Here is a 27,052-nt window from a genome sequence, read left to right as displayed (position 1 = left end):
AGGTCCCTGCACTGTCGAGGTGTTCTAGGATGAAGTGCAGTCCCATGTTGAATGCATCATCCGCAGACCTGTTCGCTCGGTAGGCAAACTGCAAGGGGTCCAGCAGGAAACCTGTGACGCTCTTGAGGTGGTCCAGCACGAGACGTTCTAAGGACCTCATGACCACAGATGTCAAGGCGACAGGCCTGTAGTCATTTAGACCCGAGATTGTAGGTTTCTCGCGAATCACAAATATAATTGCATGAAATAATATAATGCAGCCCTATTCCAAGTGACAAACACGCAGTATCCTGCTGTGGCAGTAGAACACGAGACATTCATTGCATATTAGACTTCCATGGTTGCACACAGGTAATGAAGTAATGTCGATACTGTCTTAAATAACTGTTCATTTGGAAACGCAAGGTAAAAAGCAGAAAGCCAAAAAACAGGAAACCGGCAGTAAGTCAGTCATTGATCTTGACATCGTAGATACAACACTCTCTTTTAGCCGTGTGCATACGGCGACGCTAAGCTAGTGGGGGCAAAATATCGGCGCATTCCATGTTTGTGGTCGGCACGGTCGATCCATGCATAAATTTTCTTCCACTTATCTGAGGTCAAGTCGCGGGGTCAGTAGCTTTAGCAGGGAAGGATTCCAAGGCATTCCCAGGCCAGCTGGGAGACAAAGTCTCTCCAGCGTGTCCTGGGTCATCCTCGGGTCTCCTCCCATTGGGACATGCCTGGAAGACCTCACGAGGGATGTGTCCAGGAGCCATTCTAATCCCAAGCCACCTCATTTGGCTCCTCTAGATGCGGAGGAGCAGTGGCTCTACTCTGAGCCCCTCCCGGATGACCAAGCTTCTCACCCTTTCTCTAAGGGAGTGCCCAGACCCCCTGTGGAGGAAACGCATTGCAGCCCCTTGTATCCGGGATCTTGTTCTTTCGGTCATAACCCACAGTTTGTGACCATAGGTGAGGGTAGGAATGTAGCTCGACCGGTAAATTGAGAGAAATGGACCGATACATAGTCTGCATCACTGCAGACGCTGCACCGATCTGCCGGTCGATCACCCGTTCAATTCTTCCCTCATTTGTGCACAAGACCCCTAAGATACTTGAACTCCTCCACTTGGGACAGAATCTCATCCCCGAACTGGAGAGGGTACGCCACCCTTTTCTGCCTGAGGACCATAGTCTCAGATTTGGAGGTGCTGATTTTCTTCCCAACCGCTTCTCACTCGGCCAACAGAAAAAATCACCTGCAATAACCAGAGATACAATACTAAGGCCATCAAAATCCCAGACACTGCTTCCTCATGGGAAGGCGTGTCGGTGCAGTTGAGGTTTTTCAAATATTCTCCACTCTGACTCAAAACGTCCCGAGTCGAGCTCAGCAGCTCCCCCATCCCCACTATAGACAGTGTTGATGTTATGCAGCCCTATGGGGGGCACAAGCCAGTGCAAACTGTAGGCCGGTCCCAAGCCCGGATAAATGCAGAGGGTTGCGTCAGGAAGGGCATCTGGCTTAAAACTTTGCCAAACAAATATGAGCGTTCATCCAAAGAATTCCATACCGGATCGGTCGTGGCTCAGGTTAACAACGTCCACCACCGACGCCATCAACCTGCAGGGCGCCGTTGGAAATTCAGCTACTGTGGGTCGAAGTCGAAGAAGAGGTGGAAAGCGGGTTCTTCGGCAGAAAGAGAAGAAGAAAGCACAGAGCCTAGAACTGAATGTGGGGACTTTGAATGTTGGGACTATGACAGGAAAATCTCGGGAGTTGGTTGACATGATGATTAGGAGACAGGTTTATATATTGTGTGTCCAAGAGACCAGGTGGAAAGGCAGTGAGGCTAGAAGTTTAGAGGCAGGGTTTAAATTATTTTACCATGGTGTAGATGGGAAGAGAAATGGAGTCGGGTTATTTTAAAAGAAGAGTTGGCTCAGAATGTCTTGGAGGTGAAAAGAGTATGAGATCGAGTGATGAGGCTGAAACTTGAAATTGAGGGTGTTATGTGTAATGTGATTAGTGGCTATGCTCCACAGGTAGGATGTGACCTAGAGGTGAAAGAGAAATTCTGGAAGGAGCTAGACGAAGTAGTTCTGAGCATCCCAGACAGAGAGAGAGTCGTAATTGGTGCAGATTGTAATGGACAAGTTGGAGAAGGAAATAGGGGTGATGAAGAAGTGATGGGTAAGTACGGCATCCAGGAACGGAACTTGGAGGGACAGATGGTGGTAGACTTTGCAACAAGGATGCAAATGGCTGTAGTGAACACTTTTTTCCAGAAGAGGCAGGAACATAGGGTGACCTAAAAGAGCGGAGGTAGAAGCACGCAGGTGGATTACATCTTGTGCAGACAATGTAATCTGAAGGAGGTTACCGACTGTAAGGTAGTGGTAGGGGAGAGTGTGGCTAGACAGCATGGATGGTGGTGTGTAAGATGACTCTGGTGGTGGGGAGGAAGATTAGGAAGACAAAGGCAGAGCCGAGAACCATGTGGTGGAAGCTGAGACAGGACGAGTGTTGTGCAGCTTTTCGGGAAGAGGTGAGACAGGCTCTCGGTAGACATGAGGAGCTTCCAGAAGACTGGACCACTGCAGCCAAGGTGATCGGAGAGGCAGGCAGGAGAGTACTTGGTGTATCTTCTGGCATGAAAGGAGAGAAGGAGACTTGGTGGTGGAACCATACAGTACAGGAAATCATACAAGGAAAAAGGTTAGCTCAGAAGAAGTGGGACACTGAGAGGACAGAGGAGAGGCGAAAGGAATACATTGAGATCTGACACAGGACAAAGTTAGAGGTGGCAAAGGCCGAACAAGAGGCATATGATGACATGCATGGCAGGTTGGACACTAAAGGAGAAAAGGATCTATACAGGCTGGCCAGACAGAGGGATAGAGATGGGAAGGATGTGCAGCAGGTTAGGGTGATTAAGGATAGAGATGGAAATATGTTGACTGGTGCAAGTAGTGTGCTCGACAGATGGAAAGAATACTTTGAGGAGTTGATGAATGAGGAAAATGAGAGAGAAGGGAGAGTAGAAGAGGTGGAGTGTGGTGGACCAGGAAGTGGCAATGATTAGTAAGGAGGAAGTTAGAAAGTCTTTAAAAAAGGATGAAAACGTAGAAGCAGTTGGTTCTGATGACATTCCTGTGGAGGTATGGAAGCATCTAGGAGAGGTGGGTGTGGAGCTTTTGATCAACTTGTTCAATAGAATTCTAGTGCGTGAGAAGATGCCTGAGGAATGGAGGAAAAGTGTGCTGGTGCCCATTTTTTAAGAACAAGGGTGATGTGCAGAGCTGTGGGAACTATAGAGGAATAAAGTTGATGAGCCACACAATGAAGTTGTGGGAAAGAGTAGTGGAGGCTTGACTCAGGACAGAAGTGAGTATTTGCGAGCAACAGTATGGTTTCATGCCTAGAAAGAGTACCACAGATGCATTATTTGCCTTGAGGATGTTGATGGAAAAGTACAGAGAAGGTCAGAAGGAGCTAGATTGTGTCTTTGTAGATCTAGAGAAAGCCTATGACAGAGTACCCAGAGAGGAACTGTGGTATTGCATGCGGAAGTCTGGAGTGGCAGAGAAGTATGTTAGAATAATAGAGGACATGTACGAGAGCAGCAGAACAGCGGTGAGGTGTGCTGTAGGTGTGACAGACGAATTGGAGGTGGGACTGCATCAGGGATCAGCCCTGAGCCCCTTCCTGTTTGCATTGGTGATGGATACGCTGACAGATGAGGTTAGACTGAAATCCCCGTGGACCATGATGTTTGCAGATGACATTGTGATCTGCAGTGAAAGCAGGGAGCAGGTGGAGGAACAATTAGAAAATGGAGGCGTGCACTGGAAAGGAGAGGAATGAAGATTAGCCGAAGTAAAACAGAATATATGTGCATGAATGAAAGGAGTGGACGGGGAAGAGTGAGGCTACAGGGAGAAGAGATAGCGAGGGTGGAGGACTTTAAATACTTGGGGTCAACCGTCCACAGCAATGGTGAGTGTGGTCAGAAAGTGAAGAAACGGGTCCAAGCCGGTTGGAAAGGGTGGAGGAGGGTGTCAGGTGTGTTATGTGACAGAAGAGTCTCTGCTAGGATGAAGGGCAAAGTTTATAAAACAGTGGTGAGGCCAGCTATGATGTACGGATTAGAGACAGTGGCACTGAAGAGACAACAGGAAGCAGAGCTGGAGGTGGCGGAAATGAAGATGTTGAGGTTCGCTGTCGGAGTGACCAGGTTGGATGAAATTAGAAATGCGCTCATCAAAGGGATAGCCAAGGTTCGATGTTTTGGAGACAAAGTTAGAGAGAGCAGAATTTGATGGTTTGGACACGTCCAGAGGAGAAATTGCGAGTATATTGGTAGAAGGATGATGAGGATGGAGCTGCCAGGCAAGAGAGCTCGAGGAAGACCAAAGAGAAGGTTGATGGATGTCATGAGGGAAGACATGAGGGCAGTTGGTGTTCGAGAGGAGGATGCAGGAGATAGGCTTACATGGACAAGGATGATGCGCTGTGGCGACCCCTAAAGGGACAAGCCGAAAGGAAAAGAATAATAATATAATGCTGACTTTGTCGCTGATACTGTAGTATGAAGCCCTGTATGTGAATGCCCGTGTTGAAACTGTTAGCAGTGATACAACACCTCAGTATTTTTGTCTCCAGGATAAAAACAAAAGAAAACTGAATATCATAATACTGACGGAGGAATAAACACATACGACATGCTGTCACGTCTTATTTGACTGCCAATAATGGAGATGGCGACCCCAAGTGGATAACAGTGTGACCTTCACGCCATGCATGCACGTGGATATACCAAAATCTAACTATGAGGAATTGTTATCTCTCTTCATAGATGTCTCAATAAATAGCCACACTACAGAAAAAAAGAAAAGAAAAAGAAAAAGTCAAAAAGACTTGTTTCTGGAAAGTGTTCTTATCGAAAACCAAGAACACTTTCCCAGAAACAAGTCTTTTTTACTTTCTTACAAATGTTCATTTATTTGTTTTCACATGTTTACTTATTTGTTGAAATATTTATTTTTGTTTTTGTAATAAAAATTTCCAAGTGAAGTGTAAATTCTTAAGTAAAAAAACAATCTTTAGTCTGTTTAATCATGAAAATATACCACTTATTTTAAGTGAACATTTATTACATGACATAATTTCTTGTTTGTAATAAGCAAACTACTGAATTTCAGGCACATTTTGGGTAGTTTTAAAACCCAATACTGTCTTAAAGTGATAGATTTATTAGCTAGTTTTAAGAATTCCCATGGAAAGACTTTTCTTTTCACTCAAAATAAGAAAACCTGACCAAAATTGAAGAAATTATGCTTATTTTTAGTCAGGCTTGTTTTTTTTTTTGCAGTGTAATGTCCACTAGATCGCCAGATCACGTCATATACAGTACGTCTTCTTTTTTTTCTTTTTTTATTAGGCGATCAGTTATAAAAGTAGATGGAATAAAGATTGACTTCATATTTTAAATGAGCAAATATAGTAGTTATGTATCGTACAAAAATTGGAATAGTCTTGGAATAGTGTGACGGTATTGTCTTCCTATCATGACGATTTATATTGATTCGTCCGCGTAGACCCTCACATAATCAATTCATTGGTAATGAAATCAGCTGCCAAGGAATAAAAAGTCATGTCGTATAGTCTTGTTATCGGCCCAGTTTTTTTTCGAAATCGGACCGATCCATGTGACGTCATTTTCCCCAATACAGCTCGGTAATTATCGGTCAGATAGTCCGATATATATATATACACACACACACACACACACACACACACACACACACACACACACACACACAAAATAAACTTATCTAAATCATATCCATTTAAAAGTAACTCAGCAACTACGAACTGGTCAATATATTGCAGCATATGATCTTAAATTACATGAATGTCAAGGAGGTCATTGAAGTCATTGAAACCACGTTACAGGCGCGCAGCAATATTAACGTAAACAAAACATTAACTACTACAAGCCAGCAGAGGTAGGGGGAATTTACCGCATGCAAAAATGTTATAAAATGCACTTATATGATGCCGTATGTTTTTACACCACTGCAAACTGCAGCCACAATAATATATTGTTAAACGGCTCTCTGGCAGTGTGAGTCCAAACTGAACATTTGTAGCTTTGTAAAGGCAAAATATTTCATACACCTCCTTGGATATCATTATATTGTACAAGTGGTCATAATGTTGTGGTTGGTTGGTGTATAATCTGAGGTAAATGGTGCATTCAAATGCACATCATCAACGTCACCTACGGCAACATTAGGTAGGCTTCCCCTGAGCAATACATTGGTTATCCATCTGTATCCATCTATACTGCTAATTCTGTTTCTAATTGTGGGAAGAAGCCAGAATACTGGTGCTTGAAGATTACTGGCAACAGTAAAAGAGCATCATGGAAACTCCACACACTTCCCACTTAATCAGATCCTTTTAAATCCATTGCAATGTTACTACAATTATGTAATTGTAATGAACAAGATCTGGGCAAAATATTAGACACACATCTGCGCGTGATGTAGTGCAAGTCTACATCTATGCAGATTACAAATACCATTACAATTACCACATTGAGACTGTCAAATAAAACTGCGTATTATCAACGTTTTATTTATTTCCCCCCCCCCCTATTTTTTGTAACACTTGTAATGGCTTAAGGAGGTGACTGTGCACGTGTACCTAATGTTTTGACTTTAGAGTGCATTCCTGAGATTATTCTGTTCTCGTTTTAGATGTTTGCTTTAAGAAATTGATCATGGCAACGGGCCATAAGTTTATTGTTTCATGTTCCAAAAGTAGGCCAATCAGTAATTTGATTTCTTTTGTTTCTAAACTTGTAACCTAACACATTCATATCTGTCAGACATTCTTGGAAAATGCAAAGTTACACTGACCCCGGGGCAAGAAAGCATGTCTGTGCAGCTGTAGCGAATCACTCATTCAATTTTAAGTGGTTTCAGGCTGTGTAGCTCTACTATTGTATATTATGGTGAGTACATAACACTCAACAGAACTGGCTTGAGGTGCAGCCCGAATTATTTATTCTCTTGACACTGGCTATGCCTGATGTATTTTGACAGTGGTAATACCATTTTGCATTCAATGTTTTCCATGTATAGGGTAGTCAAGGTAGTCAGGGAAAACTGACTCCCCACCAATAAGATGGGGAAAAAAAGCATTTAAACATCAACAACATTTACATCCTTGACAAAATCATACCCCTTCCTTTTTGCAGACTATTTAGCTGATTAACGTGACGATTCAACATTTAATATAAAGGTCCCATATTTTGGCTATTTAGACCTCCACATAGTGACTCTCTAACATGGACTTAGTATAAAAGTGTCAATTTCATTGAAAAAACAAAACAAAACAAAACCTGGTTTTGTCATACGAGTGTCCAGAAAAGGCCCCTCGGACAGCTACTTCTGTTTAACCCAGTTTTGTTTCCACTTTAACCATATTTGGCTCAGACCGCCCCCTTTCCTCTGATTGGTAATTGCCTCCGTGTAGAAGACTTACTTGTAAGAACACGTGTTTGTTATGTTTACAGCGCTGGCTCAGCAGCAGAGATCTTCACTAGTGACCTCGATAAGCTTGAGAAATTCGAGTGACCTGATTTCAGGCCTTGAGGCAGAAAAACATCTGGAACTCAGGAATGCGTGGACGATTTTAATTCATATTTCACATGTGTATTGAGGCCCCGTAGCGACAATATTACATCCCAAATACTATATAAAGTTGATTTGGTAAAATATGGCACCTTTAAACTAAAATTGTCTTCAAAGCAAAACAATTGACTACTGGAAACTGTTTTGTTTGAAACAGGTACAGAAGGTCGTGCTCTTTAAGGTGACATCAACAGTATATTCCCCAAAGGGCTAATTATGGGACGCTGAGGTATTTTTCCCTTTCCCAGGTTGAGACAGGTGCAGGTATGTGGCCAAGATGTAACAGTGAAGTGCAGAACTAATAATTTGGAGGGTAACACCCCAGTGATGAGCCACTATATCCATCCATCCATTTTCTGAGCCGCTTCTCCTCACTAGGGTTGCGGGCGTGCTGAAGCCTATCCCAGCTATCATCAGGCAGGAGGCGGAGTACACCCTGAACTGTTTGCCAGCCAATCGCAGGGCACATACAAACAAACAACCATTCGCACTCACATTCACACCTACGGGCAATTTAGAGTCTCCAATTCATGCATGTTTTTGGGATGTGGGAGGAAACCGGAGTGCCCGGAGAAAACCCACGCAGGCACGGGGAGAACATGCAAACTCCACACAGGCGGGGCCGGGGATTGAACCCTGGTCCTCAGAACTGTGAGGCCGACGCTCTAACCAATCGCTCACCGTGCCACCAGCCACTATATCCTTTAATGGTTAAGTAATGGTTCTAAAACTTTTTTTACACCAAGTACCACATAAAAAAAATACTTAGTTCTGCAACTACCACCATAATAACCAACATTAAAATACTGTAGAGTAGTAGGTTTTCATTAAAAATGAGGCAGCGGTTTTATTCGTAAAGAGTATATTCAATATTATAGTAAGCCACTGTAACATTAGGCACAGTTTGAATTTAGGAAAATGAAAAACTGCTGAAATATTGATTAAATAATTTTTTTTTTTGCACATAGTAGTTAAACTGAATGTATGTTTAGAGACAAGCAGTTCTAAATGACCAAATACAAATGTATTGTACTTAAAGGCAAACTACAACTGAACTGTACTTAACAACTGTACTCTAATGAATTTAATTTATTTTTTTAAAGTTTAACCCACTGTAACATTATGCACAGCTTGAACATTTATTTCAGTCAATCTTTCACATACTGCAAGAGGGAGCCAGTGTCCATGTAATTACAATGATGTGTAGAAAATCCTTTAGCATTGGATGGACACTGCAAAATTCTGGTAAAATATGACTTGAAATTTACACCAAAATCCAGATGTTGAAGCATTGACATACAACATCATGCGAGACCCCCACATATCTTGCAATACCGCAGCAAATCTTTGGCTTTTTCACACAGAGTTACTACATAATAGATGTAACTGCATTTATTCACCTGTGCCTTTCAGATTGAACTCACATAGGAGGTGCGTCAGTTACAAATATACATGTTCACAGCCACACTGATTCCCCCAAACAAGTAATTAAGACCCTTTTCATCGTAGGATTAAGAACCTTTGGAGGAACTTTGCATGTTCCCACCACGTGGACTCATCCGGAAAAAAATCTACCTGGTAATTTTTGGGGCAGAAAGAAGACCCTTCTTGGGAATAGGACACTTGAGAGACTCTTGGCCACGGGTCTCCAATGTTGAACAACATTTCTGATTGTGGATGACTACTCATTTCTTTTCAGCTGCCACATTTGTAAAATATACAGCTGTTCATATACTCACTGCAGTTTTGATTTGACAAAAGGCTTACCACAGATGCGGACAGACAGCAAGGTACAGGCTGTATAAGTTTAAGCTAAAGCGTCTGCAAGTTCTGGCAATGTTATGATACATTGTAGAAACAAATAACAGAAAAATAACGACCTCTTTAGAACCTGTGACTGCAGGACGGAGGGTTGTGAATCTGCGAAACAGCGAGAAAGCAAAACAGAGTGAGGCAAATGGAATACCATTACCATGCAATGAAGTCATTAATGCTGCAATACTGGAAAGATGATCAGAAATGGATGGTCGATAGCAGCAGAGCTGAACCTCGAACTTCAGAACTGTGAGGCAGACGTGATAACCACTGGGGTGCCTATGCTATCTTAAATACCTAATATGACTTGTTAAATGAGTTATGTTAATGTTTCTTCATGTTATTGAAGGGCACGGAGGAATCAACGACTGCATTTGAACATCAAATTCCGCAGCAGCGTGACTAATACAAGCACTCCTTTGGGGGAACCAGGCGAGGGAAAAGAGGATCAGTTTTATTTCTTTACAAGTCCTACAGAAGGGATTTTAGCAGATGAAATTTAAGATGATGGTGTGCTAGTGGTTAGTACATCTGCCTTACTGTTCTGAGGAGGGGGGTTCAAATCCAGGCTCCTGCTTTCATGTGTGGAGTTTGCATGTTCTCCATGTACTTGCGTGAGTTTTTTCCAGGTACTCAGGCTTCCTCCCACACTCCAAAAACTTGCAAATTAGGTTCATTGAAAGGTCTAAATAAAGAGTTAACAAACTTTTTGAAAGAGTAAAGTGATTCTGCTGTTAGAAAACTGTAGTTGCTTTTTTTACTTTAAAATTCAGCTTCTTGCAAACGGGAGTGACATCTCGCACGCTGTGATCGCGACATCTACGATCCTGGCGCTCTCATACTTGTCATTGAGGACTCAATCTTTCTCGTCTCTCATCTAACAGCTTCAAACAACACGTGCAGGTGCTAGGGCTGCCCAACGACAGTCATTTTGGTGTTCATCGGCGAGAAAGAAACACTGTCATTAAAGATCGACGATATGGTAATGATTCCAGGCACAAAGTGAGGCAAAGTGATGAAAACCCTTGGACCTTTCCTCCCTCCTTGTGAATCTGCGAAACAGCGAGAAAGCAAAACAGAGTGAGGCAAATTGCGACTATAAATAGAAAAATAGCTCTGCAGAGGAACAATTTGAGCCAAGAAGTTAAAGAAGTGAATGTTGTGGTAGTTGTATGGGTTGCATAGTGTGTTTATTTGAGTTGGCACTTGCTTTGCCATCATAATTTATTGCCGGTTGAGAAAACTCGACTCTCAAATATTAGCTTATCTGAAAGGCATTTTTATGAGTGTTGAAATCCACAATTTTCACATTAAGCACATTATTGACACGTTATTGCTATCGAGTGGATACTTTCTTACTATACATACAGTGCTTAACATTTATGATAACACCCCAACAGATTTGTTAGAAAGGTTTCCTTACAGAATCAATATTTTCTGTGACATACTCTAGGTTACCACATGATATTACCACAAATGTAGAGGTGTGTTCATTCATAATGGCCACTGTATCTTTGCTTAGCTTGGCTTTCAATTTTCCTCTTCTTATTTTAACCCTCAGATGTTTTATTTTGATCAGATTTAACGATGCTTTTCACAATTACAGTACTCTTCACAAACCCAAACAATATCCTCATTTTGCTTTGCTTTATTTGTCTGTTATGTACAAGAGTACGTACATTTTTTATTTAACACCATCGAGTTCATTTAATTATTGTATGATGGTTAAGAATGGTTAAAAGTGAAAAAAGGTGAATTGCCTCTTTACTTGCCCATATGTGCCAATATGCGTCCAACACTTATCCAACTTAAAGTTGAGAACATTTTAATGGTTTCATCATGTTTTATTTTAACAGCGATCAGCTTCTTCACGTGTAACACCATTGCAAATGGCCAGTATGGTCAATAAAGGTATTATTGATTTTAGTTTGAACCTGGAACTTATTAATTCTGTTAAATGTATTTAAAAATTGACACTGCGTTCTACTTTTGACGTTCTAATGTACATGACAGTGTTATCCTATCCTATCACGGGAGGCCGGGGATAGAGATTTTTGTGTGTGCTGAATACAGGTCACGGTTTAATTTGTAACAGCCCTTCTTAAAGGTTAGACATTCCAAAAAGTTAATATTGACTTGATTGTTTTGGACAAACAATATTTTTGGTGTTGGTTTTGCCCAGTGGGATACATTTTGTTCAGCCAAGTGAATGCATCTATAGTTACAATAAACCCACTTTTATTCGCAAGGGATTGAGACTGAGGCCTGCCTCGAATAGCGAGTCATTGATGCCCGCCTAAAAAGGCTTACAACTACCGATATTAATAGTTAAAAACAAATATGGCACAAACTGTGATCCCAAAACACTTTAATATAGTTTCACATTCATCTTACAACATCAGACGTTTTGATTATGAAAAAATGTACTGGAAGTACAAGGATGCAGGCGTTTAAGTTGCTGCTTTGCAACGCCATAAAATACCAATTGTAATTATCAAGCAATTACAAGACCCCATTTGTTGTCTTGTGCATTTTAATAGCCACTCAGCAGAATAAAGTTGACACTAATTACAACTTTCCTATTAGCCAGGGCTCTGGCGCTGACTTGTGTTGCAGGGGCGTCACTAGGTTTTATGGATAGGGCGCACTTAGCCCCCAGGAGATGCACAGGATGTGAGCGAAAGCACAAATTTCACAAACAGCTAACGAAGACTGAGAAATTGCTTTTTGAGATTTTTGGACAGCTTTTAAAACAATATAATACTGGGTAAAACTTCAAAGTCAGTGTTAGATTTGTCGTGTTATTTCAGTCTGTTTTTTTTAATAGGGTACACAATCACAGGGAGTATGTGTAGAACATTAACCACAAAAAAAAGAAAAAAAATCGACACATTGTTAGTGTATGCAAAACTATGCAAAATAAAAGGCCACTCTGTTGTCACAAAGTCAGCAAAGCCCATAATTTTCAATCAACAAAAAATTACAGAGAATAACGTTCCTTTGAGGACTTAGCGATGTAATCAAAATCAAATTAACAGCTGCAATCGCCTGGTACTTGGTGGGTGGAAGCAGCAATGAATGGTGTCTGTTTATAAGGGTGGAAAATCAGTCTAACACTCTCTTGTGACGCTAAAGTGTCTTTTTCAATTGACGTTACTGCAAGACTGAATTTTTCCACGTCAAGACATCAAAACAACATTGAAACACAATTGATAACTGATCAGGGCGGCATGGTGGCCGACTGGTTAGCACATCTGCCTCAAAGTTCTGAGGACCGCGGTTCAAATCATGGCCCCGCCTGTGTGGAGTTTGCATGTTCTCCCCTGCCTGCGTGGGTTTTCTCCGGCCACTCCGGTTTGCTCCCTCATCCCCAAAACATCCATTAATTAAAGACTCTAAATTGCCCGTAGGTGTGAATGTGAGTGCGAATGGTTGTTTGTTTGTATGTGCCCTGCGATTGGCTGGCAATCAGTTCAGGGTGTACTCCGCCTCCTGCCCGATGATACCTGGGATAGGCTTCAGCACGCCCTCGACCCTAGTGAGGAGAAGCGGCTCAGAAAATGGATGGTTGGATATAGTGGCTCATCACTGGGGTGTTACCCTCCAAATTATTAGTTGAACTGGTGACCAGATCATGGTGTACCCCGCCTCTCGCCCGAAGTTAGCTGGGATAGGCTCCAGCACGCCCCCGACCCTCGTGAGGATAAGCGGAACAGAAGATGAATGAATGAATGATAACTGATAATTATAGAGGCTAATGACCTGCCAGGCTCAAAACACAATAACTGTTTGCTCCCAGATACTTTTGAAATCGCAGAGATTATATTTAGGGTGCATTTGTGACTCAAATAGTTGGAGGAAAAAAAATATTACTCAATTACTTGTAAATTAAATAAAATGAGATTAAAGTTTTCTTAAAAATATCTGGGACAAGTTAATTTGGCTTGTATTTATCTCTTGGCTCTCTCTACTTTCTCATCATTACTCTCCTAAATAAAATTTCAGGTTAAAGAAGTTGTATACAATATATATGCACTTTGACTAAAATGTTTAATATTTCATATCCATAATGAGTTCCATATGGTTCCTGGACTGGACTCACATTACCAGTAGATGTTGCTCCCTTGTCCCTTGTCGCTCCTACAGTTGAACATGGATGAAGTAGTGATTATTATTATTATTATTATTATTATTATTATTATTATTATCCATCCATCCATTTTCTGAGCCGCTTCTCCTCACTCGGGTCGCGGGCGTGCTGGAGCCTATCCCAGCTGTCATTGGGCAGGAGGCGGGGTACACCCTGAACTGGTTGCCAGCCAATCGCAGGGCACATACAAACAAACAACCATTCACACTCACATTCACACCTACGGGCAATTTAGAGTCATTATTATTATTATTATTATTATCCACTGATGACAACTAAGTGAATGAGCTCAGCTACTGTTTCGTGGTGTGAGTTCATGCATAAAGTCCACTCTATAACCTCCTCCATCTTTGTGTAAACAGTCAGGAGCTTCACAATGTAAAAAGCCAGGAGCTTCACAATACAGGGTTGATGTGAGGAAAAGAACAAAGGAATGAGATACGAAGGTTTTTCAAGAAACTCTTCATCACTACTGGTGGAAACTCCGGCCACCAGCTAACAGCAGAAAGACCCATGTGGATTTTAAAAAGATATATATGTAAATTATTTCCCAATAATTTTTTTTTTTCGTTTTTCGTTTTTCCTTTTTTTTTTTTTTTTTTTTTGTTGTTGTTGGTGTGGGGAACCAATCCCAAAAAGGCTGATTGGTGGTACATCCAGGTTTATTCAATAATTTTTTGGGTACATTATTATTATTTTTTAAAACAAGCAAATCATTTAGGAGGGTTCAAGAAGCCTCGCGAAAATGAGCCTAACGACACTACTGTTGTGTGGTCACAGAATAAACGCGAATAGGTGAGTAATTATTTGTTCCCGAAGATTTATTTAAAAAAAATAAAATAAAAAATGAGAACAACTGATGGGCAAGGGAGCGGTGGTGATGGTACGCTATAATTGTTTTGTGCGTGTGAGATTGATAGAATGGAGGGTGGGGACATAATGCAAAGTTAAAGTTTTATGGCCACCGCCCTCCAGACGCTCATGCACATTCTCAAACGGCCTGCTTCTATTTCCACTTTCAGTTTGGGCATGACCGCTGCTGCCGCGGATCAACTCGCACTTCTGCAACCAAATGTGGCCCCATCCGACTCCTCCTCGGTTCACCACATGGGACTTTCTGTTCGAGGCTCACCGTTGTGGAGCTTGAGGAAAAGGCATTGAGCAGGTGACCCCCTGCGCCCCCACCCAAAAAAAAAAAAAAAAAAAAAGAAGAAGAAGCAGGAGGCATGTCTGCGGCACAGGGTCTTTTGAACAGCGTCTTCTCCTGCTCCTCTCCGGCATCGAAGGGCATAACCAAACAGAGGCTACGGCAAACTAGGAGCCTGGACCCCGCCATCATCAGACAATGCGGCACTGGGACCGATGGTGCAAGTGAGGCGCAGTTGACCGGTTCAACTGTCCCGGACGCAGGTGCGTCCTCGAAGCCGTTTCCGCGCACCAAGACTTTAATGCTCAAAGAACCCATCCCACCTTCGATCTCCTCTCCCTCCATACCTTTGGACGTGTCCCCGTCGTCTAACTTTCATTTTGACTACGAGGTAGTGAAGCGTTCCAAAAGGAGCACGACTGGGGATTTACCGCTCCTCGTGCGGGGCTCCGGGTTCGCGCCGTCCGGGAGTCCCGGCGCGCTTTTCTCGCCTCGGAGGTGGCTCCAGAGGAGAACACAGCCGCCGAGCTCGCATACTGACGTCGTGTGGAAACCGGAGGTAACGTTCTCCACGCTCCAATAAAACGACAGTATTAAATTAAAACTTATTAAATTAAAACAGTATTAAATTAAAACGAGAATAATTCTGATTTTAGATTGTTCTGCCTCTTTCAGCACTGCTCGTGATGCAATGTTGTTGTTTTTTTATTTATTAATACAACAATAAAAGAGCTTGACCATTCTCTGGCATCTGCACCTGGTAGCTGCATCACAGCAGTTGTCTTGACCAAGGGCACATGGGTTATTACTGTGGGTGAGAGGAGGAGGAGGGGCTGGTGGGGGCTGTTCTCCCAATGTCATGGAAGAATGCATTCCCTGGGGTGAGGTAAATAATCTCTTATGATGCTTTTGAGAATTAATTAATTCCAAGCAAAGGTGCATTGAAGTGCATAGATAGCTTTTTCATCCACTCATGTGGTGGGGGGTGGGGCTGGGCTTAAAGCAGGCAGAAATTGAGTGAGGCTTAGTATGAAATCTTTACCAAAACATACTTTGGATACTTATTTTTAGCAGGGGGGCTTTGTAAGGTACATAGTTGGCACAAGTCCACACGCACTAGTAGAAAGGTATGATTGGTTTCCCACTTGTTTTGCAGACTCGTTGGATTGGTGCTCTTTCCCTCTTTGTTTGCGGCTTTACAGTATGTGTGTTTGTATGTGTGTGTGTGTTGGGAAGGACTTAAAGGACTTGGTTCTCACGCTTGGGCGAGGGGGGTCAAAAAACACGCAACCCTTGAAAAGCTCTTGCATCACTTCCTGTTCCAGAGCTTCTCAACAGCTCTGCTACGGTCACTCTTCCTCTCCTTCATGGTGCAGTTGAGATGGTCTCACGCTGCAGTTTCCCGCTGCCAAATCTCAGTTTCCCATGCCGCTGCTACCCCTCCTCATTCCACCCTGCAGTAGGTTCATTGAGGATAATAAGGCCATCACTTTGGTGTCATTAGTCGAGTCTGGACAATGTAATTATTGCCCCTCAGATTGTGCAATATGTTATAGAATTGTTTGTTTTATTGTGTGCGATGGTTTTGCATTTTCACACAATTGTATTATTTTGTTTTTGTGATTCATGATATATGACAAAACTAATTCAAGATGCTAAATTATCCAGCGCTGTGAATATGAATATAAAGGGTTGTTTTTCTATATATGCTCTGCGACTGACTGCTGACCAGTCCACGGTATACCCTGCCTCTCAAAGTCAGCTGGGAGAGGCTCTCGCTCAGGAATAGATCTGAAAGCAGAAGTTGAATGGATGGGTTGATGGATGGCTAGATGGATGGATGAATGGATGGATCGATGACAAAAGGCATCCCTCTCAAAATGTCAAGCCGAACGCCATTAGAGTTTTGCAGGGGGCTGGGGGGGGGGGGGGTCCCCTGATTTTCCACTGTTTATTGGCAAAACACAAGTAAAAAAAAAGGGGTGGAAATGGTTCAGTTGAGACTGTGAGTGTTGCTTTTGGGCCCAAAATGGTTGAGAATAAAAGTATTAGCGCATTGTCCAAGTGCTGGAATGTTGGCTCCAAATGCAGTTTATTAGTTTAGCATAGTACTTCAGCTTTTGTGAAATAGTGTAGTTGCAAGGCCAAGGTTGGCCTATTGGGTATACATGATCTTTGAAGCATTTTTTTTAAAAGTATTTTCATCAACAACGAAGTAAAGGGAAAAGATTGCAGGATACAAACTGCGCTGAGGTGAACTTGTGAACATGCTTGTTTTTTTTGTTGTGATTCCTCGCTGATTACCTCCCTGAAATCTAAGTGAAGAGGTTGATTTGGACAGCGTTGCCACAGTTACCTTGAAAAAGTAACTTAGTTACTTGACTAATTACTGGAGCGTAAAAGGAACAAAGTTAGAAAAAAATAACGTGCGTGCACGTAAATGTGAAAGTGAGTGGTGATTTGATATTGGGGGCATACAAACACACACACACACACTCACACCGTTGCTCCCACCATCTTCATTTTTATGCAAAGACCGATAAAAGGTGACAAGGTACCTAGCAAACCTGTGGGTGATTGACGGGGGGGAGAAACACTTACTACGTGACGTCAGCCGTGCAGCACGTCAAACCAGCTCACAGTCCCGACTACAATGAAGTGGAGAGCTCTCACTTTTTATTGTAAATATTATTTCAGATACGTATTGTAAGTCCTTCAGTGAGACAGTCCTTAACCTCCATGACCGATTTATGACCGCGCACTTCGGTATGACTCACAATGGATTGCGCACTTAACACGCCAGTAAAACTGTATTCTTTATCCATCCATTTTCTGAGCTGCTTCTCCTCACGAGGGTCGCAGGCGTGCTGGAGCCTATCCCAGCTGTCATCGGGCAGGAGGCGGGGTACACCCTGAACTGGTTGCCAGCCAATCGCAGGGCACATAGAAACAAACAACCATTCGCACTCACAGTCATGCCTAAGGGCAATTTAGAGTCTCCAATTAATGCATGTTTTTGGGATGTGGGAGGAAACCGGAGTGCCTGGAGAAAACCCACGCAGGCACGGGGAGAACATGCAAACTCCACACAGGTGGGGACAGGGATTGATCCACGCACCTCAGAACTGTGAGGCTGACGCTCTAACCAGTCGGCCACCGTGCCGCCTGTATTCTTTATGTGTAAGTAAAAAAGTAACAACAATCAAATACACTTTTTGTAAAGGTAAAAAAAAAATTGTGAGGCGATTGTGAAATCGTGCATTTCTTTGCACTTTTATGGTACTGCACCGTTACTGTGCATTGTAGAATCAACAATCACGTCCCAATCGCTTTTTTTCCCTTATTTAGAAATCAGCAGTTTGCGTGAATAGTTAAATGCTGTTGAATGGCTGGACTGTGAGTTTTCAAGTCACCTGCCACAAATCAGTACTTGATGAGAAACACTGATGACTCAAAAGTAACTGTTATTGGTTAGAAAAAGTAACTGTCGTCTGATTATTCTCCTGGGGAAAGTAACATATTACTCAAAATGGTGGAATTTTGGAGTAATGTGTTACTTTGTAATGTTATTTTGTAAAGCATTACCGGCATCACTGGATTTGGAGGCGCATAACTTTGAAAGTCTGACATGGGTGAATGCCCCTAATACAATTCAAGATGAAACAGAGCAAATGTACACAGTTTTTTGTGGTACCATCCATGGAAGGGCACCAACCTGTTCGCGAAAAAACTAGACGGCCATTTTGATGAACAGAGAGGATGCCATCAAGCCATAGGCATAATTTACTCCCCCTACTCCCATAGCAGCAGTGCATTGGTTTATAGCAGGGGTCACCAACCTTTTTGCAACTGGGAGCTACTTCTTGGTACTGATTAATGCGTAGGGCTACCAGTTTGATTTCCACTTCTGAAATAACAAATTTAATAAAATTACCTTTAATGATATATGTTAGTACTAGGCTTTACACGATCAGGATTTATGGGGCCGATCACTAATCACCGTGTCTAAAAAAAACGATAACTGATCACTGATCCAATCACAAGATGGAGCAATGTGTCTATTTAAATGACTTGTTTACTGTATACTGAGTATCCTCAAAAGTATTCTCTAGCATTGTAGACAAAAGGTAAAACATTAATGACCTCTAGGGGGCATTCAAGGATTGGCCAATGACATAGTTTTCAGTTAGGTCAAACCAAAAAATAATAAAAATGCAAATGTATTGTACTCAAAGGTTAAAACAACTGCATTTTAAAAAAGTACTGTTTTTTTTCTAATGTTGAAGCCACTGCAACCTTGTGCAAAATTTAATTAAGTGATTGTTTTACGTACCACTAGAGCACAGTTGTCAAACTGCCGAGCAGGTGTGGGTATACTTATTGCTCCCTGGCTCGGCGCCTGTACGTTGGGGTACACCCCGGTGGACGAGAGGGTAGCCTCCCTCCGCCTCCGGGTGGTCCTGGCTGTTGTTTGTGCCTATGCACCAAACAGCAGTTCAGAGTACCCACCCTTTTTGGAGTCCTTGGAGGGGGTGCTGGAGAGCACTCCCGCTGGGGACTTCATTGTTCTGCTGGGGGACTTCAATGCTCACGTGGGCGATGACAGTGAGACCTGGAAGGGCGTGATTGGGAGGAACGGCCCCCCTGATCAGAACCCGAGCGGTGTTCTGTTATTGGACTTCTGTGCTCATCACGGATTGTCCATAACGATCACCATGTTCAAGCATAAGGGTGTCCACACGTGCCGGTCGATCTACGTTGCTACCCTCACCTATGGTCACGAGCTGTGGGTCGTGACCGAAAGAACAGGATCCCGGATACAAGCGGCTGAGTTTCCTCAGCAGGGTGTCCGGGCTCTCCCTTAGAGATAGGGTGAGAAGCTCGGTCATCCGGAAGGATCTCAGAGGAGAACCCCTGCTCCTCCACATCGAGAGGAGCCAGATGAGGTGGCTGGGGCATCTGATTCGGATGCCTCCCGGACGCCTCCCTGGTGAGGTGTTCCGGGCACGTCCCACCGGGAGGAGACCCCGGGGACGACCCAGGACACGCTGGAGAGACTACATCCTTCGGCTGGCCTCGGAACGCCTCGGGATCGCTCTGGAAGAGCTGGATGAAGTGGCTGGGGAGAGGGAAGTCTGGGTCCCGCGACCTGACCTCGGATAAGTGGTAGAAAATGGATGGATGGATGGATGTATGCTATCAATATACGTAACAATTGCCAGGGCAATTGTGTATATGAAATAATATGGTGAAGTGACTATATTTATGGTGGCACGGTGGACGACTGGTTAGAGCGTCTGCCTCACAGTTCTGAGGACCGGGTTCAAATCCCGGCCCCGCCTGTGCGGAGTTTGCATGTTCTTCCCGTGCCTGCGTGGGTTTTCTCTGGGCACTTCGGTTTCCTCCCACATCCCAAAAACATGCATGGGAGGTTAATTGAAGACCCTAAATTGAAGTAGGTGTGAATGTGTGTGCGAATGGTTGTTTGTTTATGTGTGCCTTGCGATTGGCTGGCAACCAGTTCAGGGTGTACCCCGCCTCCTGCCCCAAGATAGCTAGGATAGGCTTCAGCACGCCCGCGACCCTAGTGAGGAAAATGGATGGATGGATGGACTATATTTATTTGGTTTTCATAGTCATAGGGGCCCCCTGAGGGAAACCATAACTATGTGACACACGACAAAAATTATTTTGACACCCCTGTTACTAGCTTTGAAAACCACGGCTCTCGGCCAGTGGTTCTCAAATTGTGGTACGAGTACCACCAGTGGTACGTGGGCTCCCCCTGGTACGTGAAAGAATCACTGAATTAAATGTTCAAACCACCTTAAACTGTTTTTTAAAATCCACTACATAACATTTGATGAGTACAGTTCAGTTGTATTTCACTTTAAAGTACAATGCATTCACATTTTATTTTTAGAACTGTTTCTTTTCAACATTGAGGTACAATGTTTCTTAAACTTGAATGCGTAATATTATGTAATAGAATCCTTATTCGAGGACAGTTTTTCATTTTCTGATATTTCAGCGCAGAGTTAATGTTCAAACTGTTAAGGTGGCTTACAATAATAATGCAATAATGCGTAATTTTTGATGAACATTTTGGCCTACTTGGAGAGCCAAGTATTTTTTGAAGTGGTGCTTGGTGTAAAAAGTTGTTGTTTTAAACATGATTTTTCTCCATGTGACACTCAAAGTAGGCGGTATCCCCAAAAAATATTTGATTATATTGATATATTGATTATGGCCTTTATTAAGTTTAACTGGCTTCTGGTAACCAGCATGTCTATTGTCATTACTGAACAGAAGGTTGGTCTACATGGAGACAGAATAAATACAACTCTGCGGTAGATATGGCTGCATTGTCTTTTTAAAAAGTCTATTTTATTTTATTACAATTAAGGTTACATAAACTATCATGTAACTCCCTCCTTTCTACTTGTGATGTTCTTAAATTTAAGCAGCAATAGAGATTTAGAAATTATAACTACCTGTTCAAAAAACCTAAGAGATGGTGTTGTTGGTGTAAACTAAAATGTCACTGTTAAGAAAATATGCCATTGGTCTGGCAAATACGCAGATATGATTTTAGTATGTGGCAATGTAGGGTATAACATTAGAAAAGTTGATTGTATGCTTTAGTAAACAATGCCATGAAATCATTGACGCAGCCCAATTTGCACTGGATGTTCTTGTGCAAATATGCATTTTTTGAAATTGTAGATTAACTATTGTTGGCCTCTGGGCAATGGAAAATATTCATGGCGAATAGAAAAGGTGAGGTAGAGGTTCTGTATGTGCTTTACAGAGTGTAATTCTCTTTGTGGCCAAATTAGACGCTCTATAACCACACTTGTGTTGACGAGTGTCTAGATGACCCATTGGAGATTTGTCTGGCGTGGGTGATTTCACCTCTCCTTAGGGATGTTTTCTCAACAACGAAGGGAAAGACCACCGCTTGGAATAGAAGACGGGTGCAAAGTAAACATTAATATCCGCCGACAGAATCTCTATGTCTGTTGCCGATTAATGCTCCCCTCCAGGTTTCGTCATTGATACAGAAGGCAGTGATCGAGTAGTTTGCTTTTTTAGAGGCCAAAAGTGAACACCCCTGTTCCCCTTGAGCATTTATGGATGTATAGTGACCCAGTTCTGTTAAATGTGGTTTGTTATGGGTCAGAGGAAAAGCGTTGCTAACACACACAGATTGTGTAATCTTGATCAACGTCAACTACACAATGAGTGCCATGAAAATTTGGAGTGAGCTAACACTTAACAAAAACAACACAGTCTGCATAGTTTCCTCCCTGGAACCTTAAAGAACATTGACAAATGAGCAAGGAATAGCAAACTATTTAGGGATGAACTGTGTAAGATCACCCATGCAGTATTCAGTCTGTACTAAATCATTACTGAGCACTAAGAATTCTTTTACTCCTTTACTCCAGTTGCTTTCAGTGTGGAGGCTTGGATATTTTCTCTGGAAGGAATTCTAGGTCAAAGTGTCAAGTGGAGGCCTTCTGACAGACGGGTAGCTTTAAGAATAAACTGGAGGAGGTCCTAATGCTCATTTGTAACTGCCTACAGTATACCTATATATATATATATATATATATATATATATATATATATATATATAGTTTTATTATTTACTGTTCAGTGACCCATATGGTGGTATGTGCACACACCCATGTGCAGTTAAACATTTAGACACAGCTCCAGTAAAGGAAGTAACAACATTATACACAGTGGAAATGTGGAATCCAATCCTAATGTTATGTTACATAACATTAGGATTGGCCCGAACGGACTCTTCCCTTATTGGTTCATAGGACAGATAACAACAGCCTTCATAAAAAAATGAACAAATAAAATAAAAAGAACTCTGCTTTGGATGCGATTATGTCGAATTCTAGATGCCTTGTTACTCGTAAGTGTCCATTCATCATAGAAGCCATTATTACATGTACGTGTATGTTCTGATTTTGAACACAAATATTCTTGTCCATCTTTCCATTCATTCAACCATCCAACCACACATCCATCCATATTCTATATTGCTTATCCTCACTATATGACCCTATAGGGTCACAGGTGGCCTAGAGCCTTTCGCAGCTGACTTTGGGTGAGAGGCGAAGTACACCCTGTCCTGGACTGGAAGAGATCAGAGAAGGCGCCTGGAGTTGGCAGTTAATTTGTGCTTTTACACCATTATTTTTTTGTTTTGTAATTTGATATTGGTGGCACGGTGGACGACTGGTTAGAGCGTCAGCCTCACAGTTCTGAGGACCCGGGTTCAATCCCCGGCCCCGCCTTTGTGGAGTTTGCATGTTCTCCCCGTGCCTGCGTGGGTTTTCTCCGGGCACTCCGGTTTCCTCCCACATACCAAAAACATGCATTAATTGGAGACTCTAAATTGCCCGTAGGTGTGACTGTGAGTGCGAATGGTTGTTTGTTTGTATGTGCCCTGCGATTGGCTGGCAACCAGTTCATGGTGTACCCCGCCTCCTGCCCGATGACAGCTGAGATAGGCTCCAGCATGCCCGCGACCCTTGTGAGGAGAAGCGGCTCAGAAAATGGATGGATGGATGGATAATTTGATATTACTTTTATGTTGTGTGGACCCATTGCACGTGTTTTAGCGCCTTAACGGGCATCATTTTTGCAACAGCTCCATTTTTGTTGAGCAGCGTTTCGGCACTGTTGGACTGTCTGCAATGGTGCTTCTAGAGGAGCTGCGACTGTGAGGAGTGTCGTCAACGTGGAGCTGAGTGCGTCCCGGAGGAGACGTGGGGTGGAATGACAGTCGGAGCTAAAAAAAAAAAAAGTGATGAAGATGACGAATTGGGACTATATAATTGAACCAATATTTGTATGTGGGTGTTACTCGTCAACAGACGAACTATCGGCTTTTAGAAAACCGCAGTTGCTTGTTTGCTTTCAAACTCAGTTTGTAGCAAATGTGAGTGACGTCATGCATGCTGTGATTGCGGCATCTATGATCATGGCGCCCTCATATTGGATCCTTGGGGACTTCAGTCTTGCTCAGTCTTGCTCCTCTCTCATAACAGCTTCATGTGCAGCAAGAGGGAATAGAACTGCACCTCATGTAGGCTATGCAGAGTGCCACTGTGAAGGGTGCATTTTAATTGGAGAAGATTTTGTTTGGCTATGATTGCATTATTATTATTTTGTGAAGTGTTATTGTGCACAATGGGCTGTGGCTGTTGTGAAAGTGTGATGGTTAAGTTAAGTTGAGTTGTTCGCCAGAAGTCTGCTTAAATATTTCAAAATATAGTGACGACTGTGAAGAGATATACTGTATGCGTTTCTGGTGCTAGGGCTGTCCAATAACAGTCATTTAAGTGTGTGTGCGTGTGTGTGTGTGTGTGTGTAAATGAAATGTATTATTATAAAGCTTTTTTTTCTTTCTCCTGAATGAAATGTTCATCGGAGAGACAGAAACACTGTCCTTAAACATCGACTATAATGATTCCAGGCAAAGTGATGTAAACCCTTGGACCTTTCCTCCATCCTTGTGAATCTGCCAGACAGCCAAAACAGAGTGAGGCAAACTGCAGCTATAAAGAGAAAAATAGCTCTGAAGAGGAACAGTTTGAGCCAAGAAGTTAAAGAAGTGAGTTTATTGATTTTATTGAAGTCAGCACATGCTTAGCCGTTTTATTGGTGGTTGAGAAAACTCTACTCTCAAATATTACAAAAGGCATTGTTAAGAGGTTGCTTCAATTGGCATTTTTAGCACATTATTGAAACGTTATTGCCATCTAGTGGATACTTTCTTGCCACACATACAGTTCTTCACATTAATGAGCACGCTCCAACAGATCTTTTAGTAATTTTTAAGTTTACTTACAGAATCAATGTTTTCTGTAGCATACCGTAGGCTACAACATAATAGTACCACAAATGTGGAGGTGTCCACATTGATACTTCCGACAAACTCACCCCTAAAACTTGTTGAAAGCCTTTCTATATCCATCCATCCATTTTCTATACTGCTTCTCCTCACTAGGGTCGCGGGCGTGCTGGAGCCTATCCCAGCTATCTTCGGGCGAGAGGTGGGGTCCACCCTGAACTACTCACCAGCCAATTGCAGGCCACATCGAAACAAACAACCATTCGCACTCACATTCACACCTACGGGCAATTTGGAGTCTTCAATCAACCTCCCACACATGTTTTTGGGATGTGGGAGGAAACCGGAGTGCCCGGAGAAAACCCACGCAGGCACGGGGAGAACATGCAAACTCCAGACAGGCGGGGCCGGGGATTGAACCCAGGTCCTCAAACCTGTGAGGCAGATGTGCTAGCCAGTCGTCAACCGTGCTGCATATATATATATAAAGGTTTCCTCCCACATCCCAAAAACATGCGTGGTAGGTTGATTGAAGACTCTAAATTGCCCATAGGTGTGAATGTGTGTGCGAATGGTTGTTTGTTGATATCTGCCCTGCGATTGGTTGGCGACAATTCAGAGTGTACCCAGCCTCTCGCCCAAGTTAGCTGGGATAGGCTGGGATAGGCTCCGGCACGCCCGTGACCCTAGTGAGGATAAGCGGAATGGAAGATGAATCTATATATATATATATATATATATATATATATATATATATATATATATATATATATATATATATATATATATATATATGCACAGGCAGCACGGTGGTAGACTGGTGAGAGCGTCTGCCTCACAGTTCTGAGGACCAGGGTTCAAAATCACTGCAGACGCTGCACCGATCCACCTGTCGATCTCCCGTTCCATTCTTCCCTCACTCGTGAACAAGACCCCAAGATACTTGAACTCCTCCACTTGGGGCAGGATCTCATCCCCGACCTGGAGAGGGCACGCCACCCTTCTCCGATTGAGGACCACAGGACCCCCCCGAGGGACACTGTAGACTGGTTGTGCGAACTCCCAAGCACCCTGCCAAGGGTGTAGAGCTGGTCCACTGTTCCACGGCCAGGACGAAAACCACACTGCTCCTCCTGAATCTGAGATTCAACTTCCCGACGGACCCTCCTCTCCAGCACCCCTGAATAGACCTTACCAGGGAGGCTGAGGAGTGTGAGCCCCCTGTAGTTGGAACACACCCTCCGGTCCCCCTTCTTAAAAAGGGGGACCAACACCCCAGTCCGCCAATCCAGAGGCACTGTCCCCGATGTCCACGCGATGTTGAATTTCCTCAAAGCTGTCCGGAAGTCTTTCTCCATAGCCTCACCGAACTCCTCCCATGCCCGAGTTTTTGCTTCAGCGACCACCAAAGCTGCATTACGCTTGGCCAGCCATTACCCATCAGCTGCCTCAGGAGTCCCACAGGCCAAAAAGGCCCGATAGGACTCCTTCTTCAGCTTGACGGCATCCCTCACCGCTGGTGTCCACCAACGGGTTCGGGGATTGCCGCCACGACAGACACCAACCACCTTACGGCCCACAGCTCCGGTCGGCCGCCTCAGCAATGGAGGCGTGGAACATGGTCCACTCGGACTCGATGTCCCCTGTCTCTCCCGGAACATGAGCAAAGTTCTGTCGGACGTGGGAGTTGAAACTCCTTCTGACGGGGATTCCGCCAGACGTTCCCAGCAGACCCTCACAATACGTTTGGGCCTGCCACGTCGGACCGGCATCTTCCCCCACCATCGGAGCCAACTCACCACAAGTTGGTGATCAGTTGACAGCTCCGCCCCCTCTCTTTACCCGAGAGACCACAAAGTCGATCATCGAACTGCGACCTAGGGTGTCCTGGTGCCAGGTGCACGTGTGGACACCCTTATGCTTGAACATGGTGTTCGTTATGGACAATCCGTGATGAGCACAGAAGTCCAATAACCGAACACCGCTCAGGTTCTGATCAGGGGGGCCGTTTCTCCCAATCACGCCCTTCCAGGTCTCACTGTCATTGCCTACGTGAGAATTGAAGTCCCCCAGCAGAACGATGAAGTCCCCAGCGGGAGCGCTCTCCAGCACCCCCTCCAAGGACTCCTAAAAGGGTGGGTACTCTGAACTGCTGTTTGGTGCATAGGCACAAACAACAGTCAGGACCCGTCCCCCCACCCGAAGGCGGAGGGAGGCTACCCTCTTGTCCACCGGGGTGAACCCCAATGTACAGGTGCCGAGCCGGGGAGCAATAAGTATACCCACACCTGCTCGGCGCCTCTCACCGTGGGCAACTCCAGAGTGGAAGAGAGTCCAACTATATCTAGTCGGAACTTCTCGACCTCACACA

The 27,052-nt window shown here is 43.5% G+C and overlaps 1 protein-coding gene across 1 annotated transcript in view; it reads left to right on the top strand.

Annotated features, from left to right (window-relative positions):
- Nucleotides 1-14,574: 14,574 nt before the first annotated feature.
- LOC133489224 (rho GTPase-activating protein 6) overlaps nucleotides 14,575-27,052 on the top strand; it is a 98,273-nt gene continuing 85,795 nt past the window's right edge. Inside the window, exon 1 of the mRNA XM_061798101.1 lies at nucleotides 14,575-15,360. Coding sequence (XP_061654085.1) covers nucleotides 14,881-15,360 — 480 coding nt within the window. The 5' untranslated portion in view covers nucleotides 14,575-14,880. The remainder of the gene's footprint in view (nucleotides 15,361-27,052) is intronic.

The sequence above is a fragment of the Phyllopteryx taeniolatus genome, chromosome 1, assembly GCF_024500385.1.
Source record: "Phyllopteryx taeniolatus isolate TA_2022b chromosome 1, UOR_Ptae_1.2, whole genome shotgun sequence".
In the NCBI taxonomy this organism is placed as follows: Eukaryota; Metazoa; Chordata; class Actinopteri; order Syngnathiformes; family Syngnathidae; genus Phyllopteryx; species Phyllopteryx taeniolatus.
The sequence above is the reverse complement of the archived record's forward strand: the minus strand, read 5'-3'. Positions and strand labels throughout refer to the sequence as shown.